A 19958-nucleotide genomic window follows, 5' to 3' on the forward strand; every position below is an offset into this window, starting at 1 on the left:
CAGATTTTACTAGCTTTTGAGCCCAAACTACTTACATACACACTTTTTTTAAACACACAGTTTTTAAACATTGTTTTGACTGTAATGCCAGATGGTTTAGTACTGTGTAAGAATGAAAGGGCCAGTAAAATTCCCTTAGGACTGAGAAATCTGGATACAGCATAAATACTGCCCTGCCAAGCATCATAAATAAGTGGAACATTTGCGCTAAATTCAATACAGAAAGTGTTGTGCGTGCCCTGTACACTCTCATAATGCTGAAATATGGCCCTTATGGTTGGGTAAGTGGTGCTTACATTGTAGCAGGCATTTTATTTTTGCTTGCATGTTGTTATTTATGTCCATTTGGACTGTTTACATGGAGACGTGAGAGATTAATTGAATGCACTGCAGAATTTTCTCTGAATCAATTTTGTTAACCATTTTGTTTCAGCATAACATTGGCCAAAATATGGTATACCATACTCTATGGGGACAAAATGTCCCCTCAAAGATAGGCAATATACAAAATCTTTGTCCTTGTTGGACATTTTTGGTCGCCGTGAGGTAAACGGCTTATAAATCGTTTTTGGTGATGGATAGGTTTTTAGGAGTAGGTTTAGGTGATATAATATAGTTTGTACAGTAAAAAAAAGCATCATGTTCGAATAAATATTTAAAATGTGTGTGTGCGTGCATGCACTGGTTGGATCTACATTATGAGGATGCAAAGTCCTTATATTGTGGTGTGTATTCAGGTTTCAGGTCTCCTACATTATGAGGACATGATGGTGTCCTTGTAATTCAAAACACAAAATAAACATACAAAACAATTTTTTATAAAAAATGTAAGATAGAATATTTGGTTTGTACAGTATAAAAACCATTACACCTATGGAATGTTCCCGTAAACCACCTATACCAACATGTGTATGTGTTTGTCTCAGTGAGGAATCCAGAAGGCCGTATCCGTCTGTATTGTAAGGGGGCGGACACTGTGCTTTTCGAGAGACTTCATTCTAGCAACCATGAAGTAATGAATATCACTTCAGACCATCTCAACGTGAGTGTTGCATTTTCGTATTTGTTTATTTCATGTTTTCTTGTAAGCTTGCCTTGACTGTTTGTATCCAATATCAAGTCCTAAAATAACTCTCAAGGAGAAGCCGACTGTCTTCTGCTGTTTAAGACAACAGAGCCCTCTTGTGGATGTTTTAATATTGAAAGTCTTAGTTGACTGCTATTAACATTAAATGAGCTATTGTTGTGATTTTAGTTATTTACAATAAATTGAAACAGCAAAAAATAAAACAGCAATTCAACTGATTACACTGTTATTCAAAAGGCTGGGGTCGGTAAGATTTTTTTTTTTCTTACAAATTTCTTACAAATACTTTTATTTAGCAAAGACAAAGACTTTTCTATTTTAAGAAATCTAATATATTCTGTGCTTTTAAAAAGGTCTATTTATCAAAGAATAATGAAAATCATATCACGGTTTCCATGCATATATAAAGCATTACAACTGTTTTCAACCCTGATAATAATAAGACATGTTTTTTGAGCAACAAATATTAGAATGACTTCTGAAGGATCATGTGACACTTAAAACTGACGTAATGATGCTGAGAATCCAGCTTTCTCATCACAGGAATAAATTACATATTTAAATTTTTTATTTTTTTCATACTGTTGTCTGAGGTCAACTAATGACGTTTGCGTGGTTTTTACATTCAAAAACATCATAACTAATAAATAATAAGCAATTTTCTACACTGGTTTTGAAGCTCTTTCCAAAACGCTGGGTTTTTCATGGCCTTGCTGCACTGGAGACTTGGAAGTAAATGCCCACGGATAGGATTTGATAAGATTAGCGTTTAATGAGCTTCAACTCCTCTGTCAGTTTACTTTACATGAGGGAGGGATTGTTTTGAAAGCAGCAACCAGAATGATTCTCTCGACCACAGGGCTTGTAAATGTCTTTATCAAACAAACACAATTATTTATTTCTCATCCACCTGCTATTGATTGGAAAATTATTTTTGTATTACTTGGCCCGCCCGATCGGTGGATATATGCGCAAACCGCACGTGCGTGCACACTCACACACACACACGCATGTGTGCACGCCCAGATCAAGAAAGGATTATTTCACTATTTGAGATTTACCAGCCTGCCGACGGGCTTCCGTTTTGGTAGCCCGTCTGGAAAACACATAGCCCCGAGACTACTATTACATATAAAAAGACGTTTTACTCACATAAGTGTGTTGCACCATTCCTGTCGGATCCAATATAGAAGGCACAGCATTGTGTTTTAATCTCAATATGTCTGCAAATCCAGCTCGACCTGAGACTTGTTTACAAATGATTCCGCAGTGAAATGAAGCAAACATTTAGGTAGTGAAAAAAAGAAGGGAAAAAAAGGTAGTGTTTATAAAAAGGTTTTTTATTGTTGATAATGGTTTATCTAATATACAGTCTCTAATGGTTCTCTCTCACACACACACAAAATAAAACTAACTAAAAACATGGATTCAATTTTATTATAATGTGACATTCACCTCAAGCTGATATGGGAGGTTTGTGTATGTGTGTTATTTAGGAGTATGCAGGTGACGGGTTACGGACGCTTGCAGTGGCCTATCGGGATTTGTCTGAGGAGCAGTGGGAGGAGTGGTCAGAGCATTTCCGTGGCGCTGATAAGGCCACAGACTGCAGGGACGACCGGCTGGCTGCTGCCTATGAGGTGATCGAACAGGACATGATGGTATGTTTGTGAGTCCAAATCTTTTCATTTTGTTTTCCATTCTATTTTTTTTTCTTTTTATTGGGTGAATAATGTCAACTATTAAATACTTGTTATAGCTGTTGGGGGCCACGGCTATAGAAGATAAACTGCAAGAGGGCGTTCCTGAAACCATTGCCATTCTCTCACTGGCAAACATCAAGGTCTGGGTGCTCACTGGAGACAAACAGGGTAAGAACCGCATCGGATTCTAATGGCTTGTGGATCATTTACTTATCAAAATTGCAACTCGAATGAGTCTCTCTCTCCTTTTGTGATAGAGACTGCAGTGAATATTGGTTATTCCTGTAAGATGCTGACGGATAACATGACGGAGATCTTTATCGTAAATGGACACACTGTCCAAAGTGTACGTGAAGAACTGAGGTACAATGCTGACGTTTGCCCGAACCGTCCGACCAGCCATCAATCCATGAAATATGATAGATGTAAATTTTTCACAGAAGGCATTTTTATTTTTTATTTTAGGAAAGCAAGAGAGCGAATGCTGGACTCAGCACGCACCAGAGATGGAGGGAAGGAAGTTGAAGCTCAGGGATTAGGTGGGGCGTGTGCTTTTGGAAATGGATGTGGAGGTGGCGGTGCTGCTAACTGGATACCCGATGAGAGTAAATGCCCCCCTCCTCAGGCTCCGCCTTCCTCATTATTGGAGTCAGTCGGTGGAGAGTTTGCCCTCGTCATCAGTGGACACAGTTTGGTAGGTAGGAGTAGCATTCAGGAATGGAATAGGACGGAATGAGACATAAGTGTTTTAGGTACTTTACAAGCAGCAATATGCTAAAACAGAAAAAGTTTTTTCTTTGCATTTTTACATGCAGATGACAGCATTGTGAAAGCGATCCCCCGTTCACAGGGATCTGCGAAAATGATTACAAACGGGATAAATTGGGGACATACAGGCTTACGCTGGCAAATCATCAGTGGACTTTCCTTGCACATTTTCAACAATATAGACTTTTTTTTACACCTTTCTATTTTTTACTCATTACAGCACTGATTCAAAAGCATTGCCTTTTATGGTGTTAAATAATGGAGAAAACAGCACAAGTGCATAAAAAACAAGTGTGCAAGTGAATTACAACAGCGTGAGCACAGTGACAAAGCGTGCATGTAAAATATAAACCTGCATAAATAGCAAAACACAAACTCGAGCACAAAAAAGTGACAGAAATCAGCATGTTACAAGGATAAATTACAAAACTGCGAGTCCTGACAGGTCTCAGATGCGCAGAACTGACCACAGGCGCCAGTTCTGTTCTGTGCTTGCGTGCCAACCTGAATACGTGCAAGATGAAATCTTCATGCACACGAGTCTGGTCAGGTCCAAAACCTATGCAATGTATTAACAATTGCTATTAGTTGCTGGCTTTCTTACGTCTCGGGTTCTCTGAAACCCTTATTTTTATTGGCTGCTTTTCTTATGTTAAAAGGATACGTTTTCTTTTTGAGTTTAACTCTTAATAGCTATAAGATTTCTTTCTGATTTAGGGCAGCAGGTTTCCATTAAGGCAAACATTCTCAGTTTCATAAATGTATGTTGTGCGGGAGGCTAACAGCAAATTACGTTTAGCTATTTAAAATGAAAGATGAAAGTTGTGATAATGTTGTACACTAGAGGGAGCTACAGGATCTTTTAAAGGAACACACTGACTTTTTGCAAGGGGGTAATCTAGCACTCTGAAAGCGTTCTACCCATAGGGGCGGCCATTGCTAACCAAGCCTTCACCTGCTGTTAGCATCCCATTGACTCCCATTCATTTTTGAGTCACTTTGACAGTGAATAACTTTACATCTGAGGCGTTTAAAGACTCCATTTGTCCATTGTTTATTTATAATTTAAAAAAACATGACAATGCATAAAAGGCTTCATTACCTTGTATCTTACACTATTGCCCCGTAGAAGCTGTTTTTGTATAAAATAAGATAACAATTGCGTCATAACCAACGTGACTCCAACGCACAGTTGAGAAATTACCGTATGGACCTGAGGAGACGCTCGCAGGCAATCTTTTACTGTCTATGAGACAGTCGGGGGGACGTGGAGACATAAAGTCTGATAAAGTCAAGGGAGAAGAATGGGGAGAAGCCCATAGTGAGCCAAAAGCAACGGGACAAAACATTTAAACAACATGATTCAGATTTCACTTTCCACAACTACTAGAAGACTTACAACTGTCAGACAGGTTGCTCACATCACATCTATGTCGTCAAGCTCAGTCTGAGCCTGCGCAGTACGCTCAGCCATCAGGAAGTGAGTGCTTTTAATTGACTTAATTTTCCGCCGTTGAAGTCTATGGGATCGCTGTGTCCATTTCATTTACTGTCTATGACTTTTTGGGACTTTAGTTTACCATATCCCTCAGAGTTTAGTAAGTACATACACGTACAAGTACCATAACTCTGCCTGACACACAAACAGCTAGCCTAGCTTAGCACAAAGACTGGAGGTAAACTGCTCTATCTAGCCTACTGCTCAATTAGTGACAAAATAATGCCAACATTTTCCTATTTACATGTTGTGAAGTCTATAGTGTGTATAATAATCAAGGAACTTTGCTGCTGTACCATGGGGGCAGCGGCGCAATGATATTACAATATTACCCATATGTACTATTATAGTATTTATTATTTTGAAGTAGCTTATATTTATATATATATATATATATATATATATATATATATATATATATATATATATATATATATATATATATATATATATATATATATATATATATATATATATTCTATTAAAATTGTTGTTTACATTTTAGTAATTGTATGTGCTTTTGTTACTTTTATTAGTTTTCTTTTTATATGTTTAATTATTTCAGTATAATTTACATATTTCAGTTTTAGTAATTTTATTCTACATATAGTTTTAACATTTCTAGAAGTTTTAAGTTTTTCATTTAATATTTGTTTTATTTTAGATTAGCTTTATTTACCCAAAAAAAATAGTTTTAGTTATCAAAACAAAATGGTTTAATTTAGAAAGGATATGAATAATTCCATTTAAAAAAATCAAATAAATGGTATTCATTTCAGTTTATGTAGAAGAGATATTTTAGCTGTTTTAAGCTGGTTTGACCAAGTTGGTGTTTACTGGTTTAGCTGGACCATCAAACTGGCTTTGGCTGTTATAAGCCATTTTTTCAACAGGAATATTAAGAAATATTTTCTTGTCTTTCTGGACCAGGCTCATGCGTTGGAAGCGGATATGGAGCGTGAGTTTTTGGAGACGGCGTGTGCTTGTCGAGCAGTGATCTGCTGCAGAGTGACTCCTCTTCAGAAAGCTCTGGTGGTGGAGCTGGTGAAACGGCATAAGAAGGCGGTCACACTCGCCATCGGAGATGGAGCCAATGATGTCAGCATGATAAAGAGTAAGAGAAAAAGAGATGCAAACAGCATTGTTCAGCACTTGTTGTCTTCACCAGGACATAGACACTTTCTTTTTTACAGTTGATTTGTTTTTGATGTGCAAATATTACCGTTCTCTGGGTCAAATTACTAGGATTGGTTAAGGCTAAAAATAACAAATGTTCTGTATACATTACAAATCAATGTACTGTAACTGTCACCATCAAAATCTCAATAATGTAATATAACGTAATTGTGTAATTCATTTAAATACACTACTATATAAAGTTTGGGGTCGCTAAGATTCTTTAATGTTTTTGAAAGAAGTCTCTTATGCTCGACAAGGCTTAATATGTAATAAAGATACAGTAAAACAGTAATATTTTGACAAATAATTACATTTTTAAATACATCTTTTTTATTTTAATATAATTTAAAATGTAATTCATTGCTTTGATGGCAAAAAGGAAAAACATCAATCGCAAAATATTTCATATTATTGTTAAACAGATGCACTGCATAATGATTATTTGATGAATATAAAGAACAGCATTTATTTGAAAAAATATTGACTGTCATTTTTGATCAATTTTTTGCATCCATGCAGAATTTCTTTCTTTTTTTAAACTCTTACTGACCTCACACATAGAACTTTTCCAGAGTCCCCGCGGAGTCTTAAAAAGTATTAAAAAGTTACTGAACTTTTTAGTTCAGTAACTTTTTGAGTAATTGAAATTACATTTCAAAATCAAAATATAAGGCCTTAAAAAGTCTTAAATTCGCAGAAGCATTGCATTCTATTACATTATGCATATGTCTATATCCTGATTGAGTTAAAAAGTTTGGGACGTGTCAGTAAGTACTGGATCTGCGCATTAATAAGTTCTCAAAGTGAAAGCAAACTAATAGCTTAACACAAACAGGGAAAACAGCACTTACACTTAAAGGAACACTCCAACTTTTTTAGAAATAGGGCTTATTCAACTTTGCTACATTTAGATATGTGGGGAAATGCATTTTAAGCTAAGCTAGCGGCGACCCTGCCAAACTAAAACAATGCATGCACAGAGACAAATGCTTTTACCCACATATCTAAGTGTCTAAAGAAGTTGAATAAGCCCTATTTCTAAAAACGGTGGAGTGTTCCTCTTTGTAGATATGCATTGTTGTATTTATTTGTCCTATTGTCATTTGTTTATAATTATATATTTTATTACTTACCGATTACTTGATTACGTAATTACTTGAAAACGTTTTACTTATATTAAGCAATTGCTTATTGCTGTGGTTTACTTTTAAGATGTTGGTCATATTTCCCACCCCAAGCGATCGTGTTATTAAAGATAGATAGCACACCACTGGACTAGCCTTTTCTGTTTTTGTAATAGTCCTACCAAACAAGATTCATGCATTTTGTTAGTTTTATTGCCATGTGTGACTATTGTGCATCTAACATAATAATATGGTCAATGTTGCATCCTAATAAAATAAAAATGTTTGCAATATGGAAGTGACCATCACAAAATCAAAAATAATTTTGGTCAAAAAAAAAAAAAAATTATATATATTTTTTAATTATTAATTAAAAAAATATATATAATTATATAATTATATATATATATAATCCTGGTGGATTAAGAATAATAAATTTACTAATACTTGGTTCAATTTAAATAAATCAAATAAGTATAATAAGTAATTGAGTGATTCTGCATTTCCTATGCATGTTTTTTTTATTGCGCAATATAGGTCTTAAATTTTATTTATAATGGTCTTAAAAAGTCTTAAATTTGACTTGGTGAAACCTGCAGATACCCCATTTGCGATTATTAGTATAATTTAGTATAATTGTATAATTTAGTATAATTTTAGTTTATTCAGTTTATTTTGTAGACTGTAAAGAATACTTAATAAATGTAAAGAATTACTTTCCTTTTTAATTGTGTTCACTTGGACTCGTATTACAGATAAAGTACAGTGAATGTTTTAATTCAACAAAAAAAAAAATTGTGGTAATTCTTGTAACCAAAAGAATATGGAATCTTAACTTAACATTTTTAGTAAGTACAAACCAGTCAAGAAAAACACATTTTTAATGTGTTTGAGTTCCTTTTTTTTAGATTATGCAAAGGTGCCCTCTGCCCAGAGAAACCAGACTGGTGATGTTCGTTCCTTCTGTTTAGTTTGTTGTTGTTGTACGTGGTTGTGTTACTTCCCTCGACCGAGAAAAAACATCTCAGAACTTTGTCCTTGGGCTCTCACGGTGTCACAACTATATTTCAAAAGGCTGCTGTGAACATGGATAACGAGATTAGGAGGATGTGGTGTATGTCTAAATCTCTTTGCACCATCCTGTTCTGTCCCTACTCACTATATTAGCACACACACACACTCACGCACACGTTCTTGCAACGTTCTATCTTCTGTTTGTTTGATGCTATGGGTGTGGTTGTGTTCAGGGGATTCTGCTGGTGGGTAGCAGTCAAGTGTCATTTGAAAAAGATTTGTTCTTCAAACTAGTACCTTTGTCAATCAGTGTTTTGATGACTGTTCCCCTGGTTTTAATGTTATTTAGAGTGATTCATATCTCTTTGGACTCTCCCAAATGTATGGTTTTAGTAAAAGGGAGATTCAGGTAAATCATTATTTTACTCAACTTTTAATGAATTGGATAGTAGCTTATCACTGATTCCACATATTGGCTCAAATCTTTCTGTGGCAAGCAGGGCAGGGCAGGGCAGAGAGCTGTGGGAACGGAGCAAGGCCGTGGTACGAGTGTTAATGAGTGTCCAGGGCAGCAGACTCTGCTCAGGCAGCTCAATGGCACTGCCCTACTTGCCACACTCTCATAAAATGATTATTTTATTACAATTGACATGCCTATCAAAAAAGTTGAATTGAAAATATTTATCTTTATGTGTGTATATTTTATATGTTTTCAAGTATATACTGAATATATATATTAAATACAGATTAATAATTTTAAAAATTTGTTTTGGATATAGTACAATGACAAAAAAGGCAATTATTTAATTAGACATTTTTGAATATGACGTTTAATATTTTTCTCACAAAGTATAAATAGATATTTCTGCATTTAAGTCTCCATATCTTAAAATGAAAGACTAGTCCCAGACTAAAATGCATGTTTGAGCTTCGCTTAACTGAATGCAACTTGCACTGACATATTGTAGAAATATATAGATTTTCCCTCCCTATTCCAGTTCCCTTTCGGGGAACTCGAGCTGCGTCGAAACGCTGTGAGAACGCCTCTGTGTTAATGCGTCGTGAAGCGCCTGTAGAACCATTCCATCGGAAAAAAAGATCGATCGTCGCCGACGTGATGACGTCGCCGACGTGATGACGTCATCAACCGGAGACTATAAAAGGTCCGCGAACACAAACAGGAACTAGCTTCTGAGCCTTCAGCAAGCGATCTGTGTGAACCTGTCTGTCTATTTGGTGTTTTTGTCTGTCTATATCCAGAGATTTTCCACCCTTTTGTTAAATATTGCAGTATATATTAACAAACAAAGAGAAAATAAAATAGATAGAGTAAAATGGTGAGTGAAAGCAGCTTTAAGAGGTGTGTTCATCCCTGCCCACGCTACATCACGAGCGGGGATACACACTCTCTTTGTGTAGCCTGCTTGGGAGCGCAGCATGCCCAGGCAGCCCTCGAGGGGGCTGCTTGCGAGCACTGTGAGCGTATGCCACTGAGAACGCTGCGCTCCCGCCGGGCACTCTTCGAGGAGGGTGCCTCGGCTCGTGTTCCCCGCGGCTCTGGTCCCGCTGCTGCCGAGGCAGAGCGGTGGCTTCAGTCGTGGGGTTCACACATGGACTTTACAGAGGGGTTTGAGACGGGCCCAGCCTTATCTCAGCCCTCACCTGTATCGTCCAGTGTCTCGTCTCGGGGTTTGGAAGCCCGCTCTGCGGTCTCTTCCTCCCTGGGCGGGGCACCGGTGCTCCAACTATCCAGCTCTGAGGAGGTGGACGTTGAGAGCATCGCGACTGAAGACTCGCCACTTCAGTCACCCGCTAGTGAGTTGAGGTTCTCACGAGAGCTGTGGCCAGGTTAAATATAAAAATAAGAAATGACTGGCTGGCTGAAATATCTGAATCCCATCGAAATCAGAGAGAACGAAATTAGATGAGCGATTCCTGCCCTCTCGTGCAAAGCATCAACGTCCTGCCATTCTTCCCTGACCTGCACACCGAGGTGTCTAGGTCATGGAGGAAACAAGCAGTATCATATAGAGTGTTCAGCCCACATACATCTGCATATAGTAATATATTTGGGCTGAGACACTATGGTTATGGGGCGATGCCGAAGATCGAAGAGACGCTTGCGAGCTATCTCTCGCCTTCAGCTGCATCGTCCCTGGCATTTCCCCTCCGAAGGAAATCGGTGCTTACCTCAGCACACGGTACCCGTCTTCCTTCGGTGCCCACAGGGGGCCGCGCTGCTAACCCCGCCGCAATGTCAGGGCGCAGAGGGTCTCCGCGGGCCACCCGAGGGTGGTCCGCCCCCTCCTCGGAGGGCATGCGTGCAGTCAGGTCAGGTGTTCCCTGCCGGTTCGCCGTTTCAGGGCACTGCACTCGCTGCTCAAATTACACCAGAGGCCAGCCTCGAGAGGCTGGTTCCCTTAGTTTCCCCTCCGTGGGAAGACGGTGCTTACCTCAGCATACGGTACCCGTCTTCCTTCGGTACCCTCAAGGGGCCGCGCTGCCAACCCCGCCGCAATGTCGGGGCGCAGAGGGTCTCCGCGGGCCACCTGAGGGTGGTCCGCCCCCTCCTCGGAGGGCAGGGGAAACAAAAGGACGCTGAGGGTAGTCCCCTCCGAAGGGAAACGGTGTTTACCTCTGCCTACGGTACCCGTTGTCCTGCAGCGCCCTCTGGGGGCCGCGCTGCCAACCCCGCCGCAATGTCGGGGCGCAGACGGTCCCCGCGGGCCACTCGAGGGTGGTCCGCTCCCCCTTCGGGGGGCTCCCGAGCACTCAAGTCAGTCGTTCCCTGCCGGTCCGCCGCTTCAGGGCACTGTGCTTGTTGCTCAAAATACAACCAGAGGCCAGCCTCGAGAGGCTGGTTCCCTTAGTAGATTTTCTAGACGAGTGGAAACGTCTATCAAATATATCTCAGTGGGTCCTGCAGATAATAGAAAAGGGGTACGCCATTCAGTTCAGAAGTCGGCCACCTCCTTTCTGCGGTGTCCTACCTACAGAGGTGGGCCCGGAGCAGGCTCTGGTAATGGCACAGGAAGTAGAGACACTCCTGCAAAAAGGGGCTATAGAGAGGGTTCCCCCTCCCAGCAGGGAGTCTGGCTTTTACAGCCGTTACTTCATCGTGCTGAAGAAGGATGGGGGCTTACGCCCGATATTAGATCTGCGGCTATTGAATCGCTCGGTGGCCAAGCTCAAATTCAAGATGCTTACACTCAGACAGATTGTAGCGCAGGTCAAATCGGAGGATTGGTTTGTCACCATAGACCTCAAAGATGCGTATTTTCATGTCTCCATCCTTCCACATCACAGGAAGTTCCTGAGGTTTGCCTTCGGGGGAGAGGCATACCAATATCGTGTACTTCCCTTCGGTCTAGCACTGTCACCCCGCACGTTCACCAAGTGTGTGGATGCAGCTCTGGCGCCGCTGCGTCTACAGGGCATCCGCATACTGAACTATATCGACGACTGGCTGATTCTAGCGAATACAGAGCAGATGGCGGTTCAGCATCGAGATGCTGTTCTCGCCCATATGTCGAAGCTGGGGTTGAGGCTGAACGCCAAGAAGAGTGTGCTTTCTCCGGCTCAGAGAACCACTTTTCTAGGTGTGAACTGGGACTCGGTAATTATGCGGGCGCAATTATCGCCAACACGCATAGCATCGATCCTGGCAGCCGCCAAAGAACAGAAGCTAGGCCGAGCCGTCACTGTGAAACGGTTCCAGAAACTGTTAGGTCTCATGGCAGCAGCGTCCAACGTGATATCTTTTGGCCTACTGTACATGAGGCCACTGCAGTGGTGGCTCAAAACAAAAGGGTTCTCCCCGAGGGGAAATCCGCTCCGCACGATCAAAGTCACGCGGCGATGCCTACGTGCTCTGGTCATGTGGAAAAACCCGGGGTTTTTATCTCAGGGTCCCGTGTTGGGGGCTCATGTTCGTCGCGTAACGCTAACGACAGATGCCTCTCTCACGGGCTGGGGGGGCGACCATGAGTGGTCGCTCATCCCAGGGTCTATGGCAGGAACATCAGCGGCACTGGCACGTAAATCGGCTAGAGATGCTCGCAGTGTTTCTTGCATTGAAACAGTTCCTGCCCGACCTCAAGGGGCCACCATGTGCAGACAACACATTGGTGGTCGTCTATATAAATCACCAGGGGGGTCTGAGGTCCCGTCCGTTGGACAATTGGCACATCGGATCCTCCTGTGGGCCCAAGGGAAATTGCTGTCAGTCAGAGCAGTATATATCCCGGGGGTCCTGAATCAGGAAGCAGACAGCCTGTCGAGGCAGGGGCCGAGGCCCGGGGAATGGAGACTCCACCCAGAAGTGGTGGAGCTCCTATGGAAGGTATATGGGAGCTATTTGCTTCGGCGGAGAGTTCTCACTGCCCGCAGTGGTTTCTCTGACCCATCCAGCCCCGCTGGGGTTGGATGCCATGGTACAGGGGTGGCCGAGGCTACCTCTGTACGCCTTCCCCCCGATTGTCTTGCTTCCAGGAGTTCTGGTGAGGGTACGCCGGGACGGGGCCCAGTTACTCCTAGTGGCTCCGTACTGGCCGACCCGAGTATGGTTTTCGGACCTGATATCTTTCCTGGAAGGCTCTCCGATGGAGATTCCGACCAGGAGGGATCTACTCTCTCAGGCGGGCGGGAGATTCCTGCACCCACGCCCAGAGATGTGGAAACTGTGGGCCTGGCCTCTGAGGGGGCTAGGCTCATAGAGGAAGGTCTCTCGGCCGAGGTCGTAGAGACCATCCTTCACTCCAGAGCTCCGTCCACGAGGAAACTGTACGCTCTGAAAGGGAAACTTTTCTCAGCATGGTGCAGAGAACGCCAGTGGGACCCAGTTAACTGCCCGGTTGGTACAGTGCTGGAGTTTCTGCAGGCAAGGTTCTCGGCAGGGTTGACCCCCTCCACAATAGAGGCGTACGTGGCGGCCTTGGGTGCCGTCCACGTCCCTTTGGGTGGAGTGTCTTGGGAAGACACCCTCTGATTACACGTTTCCTCCGTGGCACTTTAAGGTTGAGGCCTGTTATGCACTCGAGGGTCCCAGCATGGGACTTAGCCTGTGTTTTGCGGGGCTTGTCCGAGCCTCCGTTTGAACCCATGTAGGAGGTGTCGGATAAGTTCCTCACCTCAGGACTATATTCCTTTTGGCTATTTCATCTCTCAAAAGAATAAGAGATATTCAGTCCCTGTCTGTAGGGCCCTCATGTCTAGAGTTTGCGCCGGGGTTTTCTCATCCCAGGCCGGGTTATGTCCCCAAGGTTCCTACGAGCCCACGGGGCCCCATTACTCTTCAAGCATTCTGTCCTCCTCCTTTCACGACGTCAGACCAGGAAGAATAATCTGCTGTGCCCTGTTAGAGCACTAGATACTATGTCCACAGAGCTGCCCTGTGGAGGAAAACTGATCAGCTGTTTGTCTGTTTCGGGCCCCCTAAGAAGGGGCCCCAGTATCTAAGCAGAGGATGAGCAAGTGAGTGGTCGAGGCCATCTCACTTGCTTATGAGGCGGCCGGGCAGCAGTCTCCACTGGCTGTCCGGACGCATTCAACCAGGGGTATGGCTGCTTCTTAAGCACTTTTGTCGGGGGCTTCCCTCCACGATATTTGTAAACGCGGCCGGATGGTCGTCTCCTTTAACTTTCGTCAGGTTCTATGAACTAGACCTGGCATCTACAGTTGGGGCACAGGTACTCTCGTAACCGTGTGCGCTTCGGCTTCACACATACGAGGCACTTGGTCCTATGGCGATGTGGGTATAAGCGTTCTCACAGCGTTTCGACGCAGCTCGAGTTCCCCGAAAGGGAACGTCTCAGGTTACGTATGTAACCCTAGTTCCCTGAGGGAACGAGACGCTGCGTCGCTCTGCCATACTCCCGGCGTGTCCGTGATCACTTACTTCAGGCTTTATCAGAAGCTAGTTCCTGTTTGTGTTCGCGGACCTTTTATAGTCTCCGGTTGATGACGTCATCACGTCGGCGACGTCATCCTAGGTGTATATAAATTACATTTTTCTTTCAGACGAATAAAATTGGAGTTACATAAAAAAAAAAACTGGCTCTTCCAAGCTTGATAATGGCAGTGACTTGTTATACTGAACTCCCAAATTACCATCTAAATCCAACTGAAAACCCCTCAAGTAAGATCAAATATTAAACTGAACGGCATTATCTGAATGAAGTGTGTTTTCTCCTTCTGTAGCGGCTCACATTGGCGTGGGAATCAGCGGTCAGGAGGGGATCCAGGCCGTGCTAGCATCAGACTACTCATTTTCCCAGTTCCGCTTCCTGCAGCGTCTTTTGCTGGTACACGGACGCTGGTCCTATCTGCGCATGTGCCGTTTTCTCTGTTACTTCTTCTACAAGAACTTCGCCTTCACTATGGTGCACTTCTGGTTCGGGTTCTTCTGTGGTTTCTCAGCTCAGGTGAGAGATTCATTCTGAGGATCAAAAAAAATATATTCTTGAGGTGATGTCTTAACCTCTTATTACTATGATTTATTTGATTTTAGACTGTGTACGACCAATACTTCATCACTCTCTACAATATCGTATACACATCCCTGCCTGTGTTGGCCATGGGCATCTTTGATCAGGTAAGATAAGAAAACATACATAAAAAAATGCTAATTTTTGTTTACATTTTATAAGAAACTCCACTTAAAACACTGTCTATTTCAGGATGTTCCTGAACAGAGGAGTCTGGAGTATCCAAAGCTATATGAGCCGGGCCAGCTGAACTTGCTGTTTAACAAGCGAGAGTTCTTTATCTGTATAGCACAAGGAATCTACACTTCTGTGGTTCTGTTCTTCATTCCGTACGGTGTTCTCTCTTACGCCACACAGAGCAATGGAGTCCCACTGGCAGACTACCAAACTTTCGCAGTAACTACAGCTACAGCACTTGTCATCGTTGTCAGCGTTCAAGTGAGTCTATGTGGAAAGCTGTTGAAGCATTAGCATTTAAGTGGGGCTTCTGAATGTGTATATGGTTTAGTGGTTCTCATTTTGTTATTGTTTAAGGTTGTGTGCTGTGACAAGTAACAAAAAGCCTGAGCTATTCAAAATATCTAACAAAATGTTTTGTTTATTATAGATTGCTCTGGACACGGGTTATTGGACGGCTATTAATCACTTCTTTATATGGGGCTCTTTGGGTACCTACTTCACTATCCTCTTCGCTATGCACTCCAGCATTCTGTTCAGCATCTTCCCCAAGCAGTTCCATTTCCTTGGTGAGTCAGCACTATTTGGCCCAACAGAAATCTTGAATAGAAACCCACATTTGATAACATCTATACAGTATGTGTCATAAGCACGATTTATCAGCCAATACATCTGGAAATGCAGATAGCATTACTCTATATTCAGGTTTTAAAAGGACAAAATAACTGTTTATGTATACATTACCATTCAAAAATCTGGGGTCATTAAGATTTTTTGTTGTTGGTGTTAATAATACTTCAGTTCTGCAAGAACATATTAGTGATGGTATTTGTTAAAATAAAAAAACCTGAAAAAAGTATTACCATTTCCACAAAAGTATTTCACAGCACAACTGTTGTTTATGATAAGAAATGTTTGTTGAGCTCCAAATCAGCATATTAGAATTATTTCTGAAATATCATGTGACACTGAAGACTGGAGTAATAATGCTGAAGATTCATCTTTACCATCACAGAAATTAATTGTGTTGGAAAAATAAATTATAATTTTTAGTTCACAGAAAGATGGACGCCAGAATCAAGTTCTCTTTCACTTTTGATTGAACAATAACACAGAATTTGGATAAACGGTTGTCTTTCAAACTCCCTCTGCACACAATAGGATAGCGCTACAACCAACCAGAGCAACGAAGGTGAAGCGGAGCTAGTTGAAGCTAGTAAACATGTGAAGATTAAACTTTCGCCGTATCCGGTCGGCAAAACCCGGAACACATCTTCCCTTTTTAAGAATGACTTCAGTGCCGTTCTTTGTTCTTTTCTCAGAGAAAAGCTTAACTCCAAGTCTTCCAGAGTCGTGGTCAAAGCTGATTCGCAAGACTGCCATTCTCCAGCCTCTGTGTTTACTAGAAGCACGCAAGCGCAACTCAGCAATCATTATGTTAAGCCCCGCCCACCGACTCTATACACGATGTGATTGGCCTGACCAGAGTTTGGTTTTTTACAGCTCAGACGTGTATTGAGAGTTGCTAGACGACACTCGCGGCAGATTAGATTTGCTGCCGCTAGGGTGCGTCTAGATTTCTAGGCTAACAAACGAGTCAGATCCATGGAGGTCCTCCATGCAACTTACAGGACTTAAAGGATCTGCTGCTAACATCTTGGTCTCAGATACCACAGCACACCTTAAGGGGTCTAGTGGAATCTATGACTATATATATATATATATATATATATATATATATATATATATATATATATATATATATATATATATATATATATATATATATATATAAATTTGTTTAAAATGTAAATTATTTTATTTTACATTTAATTTATTTAAAAAATATCACTATATTTATACTATATTTTTGATTATATAAATGCAGCCTTGGTGAGCATAAGAGTCTTATTTCAAAAACATAAATTAATCTTACTGACCCCAAACCTTTGAATAGTATATAGTATACATATAAATGTCCTTTGGCAGTTAAGTAGACTGCACAATAAAATCACGTTAAAAGAATAGTTGACCTAAAAAAAGATAACGTGTAAGCATGCTGTCTTTAAAATATGCATTGATTTTTTCTTATTGTGATATATATTGTTTGTATTTTATCTTGTTCAAAAAGTATATGTAGCTTATTTTGTTTTTGTGTGCATACCATGTGCAAATTAACCACAGGAAGTGCCCACAACACACTCGGACAGCCAGTGGTTTGGTTAACTATTGCTCTGGCTACTGTCATCTGCATTGCTCCAGTCCTTGCTTTCCGCTTTCTCAAACTGGACCTTAAACCTCAGCTCTCAGATACCGTAAGTATGCGTGTGATTCTAGTCTGTCTGGCCGCCATCTTTGAATTTGTTATTATTCCACATTTTATGTTTATATTCAACCAAACATTCATTATTAATATATCACAGGAAAGATCGGTCTTACACAATAATTAAAAGGATTGAATACAAATCAATGAGTAAATCCCTAGTAAATTGTATTGATTGTATTTCTTTATATGTGAGTGTTTTCTAATGTTAATGGTTAATATTAATATAAAGTATATATGTTAATAAACACAAATATAAAGGTTAAATATGAAGGATTAAAAAAACTTTTTATTTATTTTAAAAAAATGTTTGGTTGTTTATTGCATATTCTGATTCATATATTCATATCATAGATCATATTTGTTTCACATCAGTAGGTTTGACACATTTTGTAGTTTCTGGTTATCCCCTCACACTCATCCTCGCCCCTTATTACATTCTCACTCTCTTTCTGCAGGTGCGCTACACTCAGCTTGTGCTGCAGAAAAAGCGGAAGCCTGGTGGGCGTGCGGGTCGTGGAGTGGGCGGTTCAGGAGTAGCCAGTGGCAGCGCTCTTGGTCGCTTGGGGAGAGGTGGATCTCGACGCTCTGGTTATGCTTTTGCGCATCAGGAGGGCTTTGGCGAGCTGATCACTTCGGGGAAAAATATGCGGCTGAGTTCGCTGGGTCTCGCTTCTTTCGCTTCCCGTCACAGCAGCAGTTGGATCGATACTCTTCGTAGGAAAAAACACGCAAACAGCCCCGGTGTGCAGAACACCCCGCCCACCGGAGAGGACAGCGCCACCTCCTCTCAAGCCCCACCCCTTTCCACATCTTCCTCAGTAAATTGTCGTCAAGATACAGTGGCAGGCGAGGCAGGGCAGCAGTTCAATGAATTCGTCATCACTCACAGCCCTGATGATATCGCTCTCAGCGTGCTCAGGTGTGCAGACAGAGAGAAGGGAGGATGTAGTACTGGAACAATGCAGGTAAATATACATCTGAAAACTAGTTCAAGCACAAATTGTATACATATACACCACATGCAGGCCAACATATACAAATATAAGACATTATACAACACGGGACAGAGGGCTGATTCTTACATTTTGTGGATTGATAACACAAAAAAAAGCAAATTTCCCCTGAGGAGAAAACGGCAGGAAGCAGAGCTATTAAAAACACTTTCATTTCTCACTTTTTGCACATAGTATAATTGGTCTCAGCTATAACTGCTGTGTGTTCCTCAATAATTAGGAAAACGCTTATAGTTTATATGGTTCATAATTTTTTTGTAATATATACATTATTGTTCAAAAGTTTGTCAGGAAGAGTTTTTGATTGTTTTTTGTTTACCCATGACAATGGTCAAAAGTGAAAGTAAAGACTTAGATTGTTACTATTTTATTTTGAAATAATGTTGTATTTTTGAACTTTGTAATACTGAATACTGATGTAATTATGCTGAAAATTCAGCAAAAAAATATATTAAATATATTATTATTAAATATAGATTTTTTTTCTTTAAATTAGAACAATATTTGCTATATAATAATATAATATTATGCTGTTTAACTGTTTTTTATTAAATGAGTACAGCCTTGTTGAGCATAAGAGACTCTTGTGAAGTGCGACTTATGAGGACATTACCCCATGTCCCCATTTTTCTAAAGGTTTATAAATCATACAGAATACGTTTTTTTTGTTTGTTTTTGAGAAAGTAAAAATGCCAAAAATGCAGTTTTTGGTGGGTTGGTTTAGGGTTAGGGGCAGCGTAGGAGGGTAGAAAATATGGTTTGCACAGTATAAAAACCATTACGCCTATGGAATGTCCGCATATGTCACAAAAACAAACCTGCATGCGTGTGTGTGTGTATACGTGCGCATTTTTCCTATCCTTGAATGCACACTGACTCATGGGCACTTGTGTCACAGTGGGGACCTAAAATGAGGTCCCCATGAGGAAACTAGCTTACAAATCATACAGAATGAGGTTGTTTTTTTGTTTTTTTAATGTAAAAATGCTGAAAGTTTGGTGTGTGAAACAGACGTGTGTTACGAATAATTCATAATACAAAATATACAAATTATTAACTTTATTAGGGCTGTGGTGTAGAGTAGACTATGTAAATATTTCAAATCAGAAAGCCTAGCTGGTTTTGTTTTTCTACTTCTTTTTTCCACCTCTTTACTTTGCATGTTTTTCAATGCTTGTTTTTGGACATGTAGCTCACAGTGGGAGAGTTTATTTAAATTCTCATCTAAAAATGGTTTAGCCTGACTATAAGACCAAGCAGCTGTTGTTGACATGCCATTTGACAAAAAAGCATATACTAAATGCTGATCACGCACATAGTTGTGGTTGCAAAGAGCAAACTAAATTTGCAAACAAGGATTTCTAAAATGGTAGACACTCTATTTAATTAGTAGTTAGTTGTGGTCTCCCCGATCCATTGTTAAGGTAGGTTTATATGGTTTAGTAAGTAACTTTAGTTAATTAATAGTAATGTGATTACCATTTGAAAAATGATTGGTGAGAAAACAAAAGTTAAGAAAGTTTTTTGTTGTTTGCATCAGCTTTGCGGTTCAGCACTCCAGACTCGATGGACTGAAGAAATGAA

The 19958-nt window shown here is 40.9% G+C and overlaps 1 protein-coding gene across 2 annotated transcripts in view; it reads left to right on the plus strand.

Annotated features, from left to right (window-relative positions):
* Positions 1–19958, plus strand: part of atp8b2 (ATPase phospholipid transporting 8B2) — a 60331-nt gene that overhangs the window by 37045 nt on the left and 3328 nt on the right. For both annotated transcript variants that reach the window (XM_067448812.1, XM_067448811.1), the window contains exons 16-27: positions 927–1042; positions 2584–2748; positions 2847–2958; positions 3048–3153; positions 3256–3484; positions 5987–6170; positions 14572–14795; positions 14882–14965; positions 15051–15296; positions 15466–15604; positions 17220–17350; positions 17817–18326. In XM_067448812.1, the coding sequence (XP_067304913.1) occupies positions 927–1042; positions 2584–2748; positions 2847–2958; positions 3048–3153; positions 3256–3484; positions 5987–6170; positions 14572–14795; positions 14882–14965; positions 15051–15296; positions 15466–15604; positions 17220–17350; positions 17817–18326 (2246 nt within the window). The remainder of the gene's footprint in view (positions 1–926; positions 1043–2583; positions 2749–2846; positions 2959–3047; positions 3154–3255; positions 3485–5986; positions 6171–14571; positions 14796–14881; positions 14966–15050; positions 15297–15465; positions 15605–17219; positions 17351–17816; positions 18327–19958) is intronic.

Source organism: Pseudorasbora parva, chromosome 7 (genome assembly GCF_024679245.1).
Source record: "Pseudorasbora parva isolate DD20220531a chromosome 7, ASM2467924v1, whole genome shotgun sequence".
Classification (NCBI taxonomy): domain Eukaryota; kingdom Metazoa; phylum Chordata; class Actinopteri; order Cypriniformes; family Gobionidae; genus Pseudorasbora; species Pseudorasbora parva.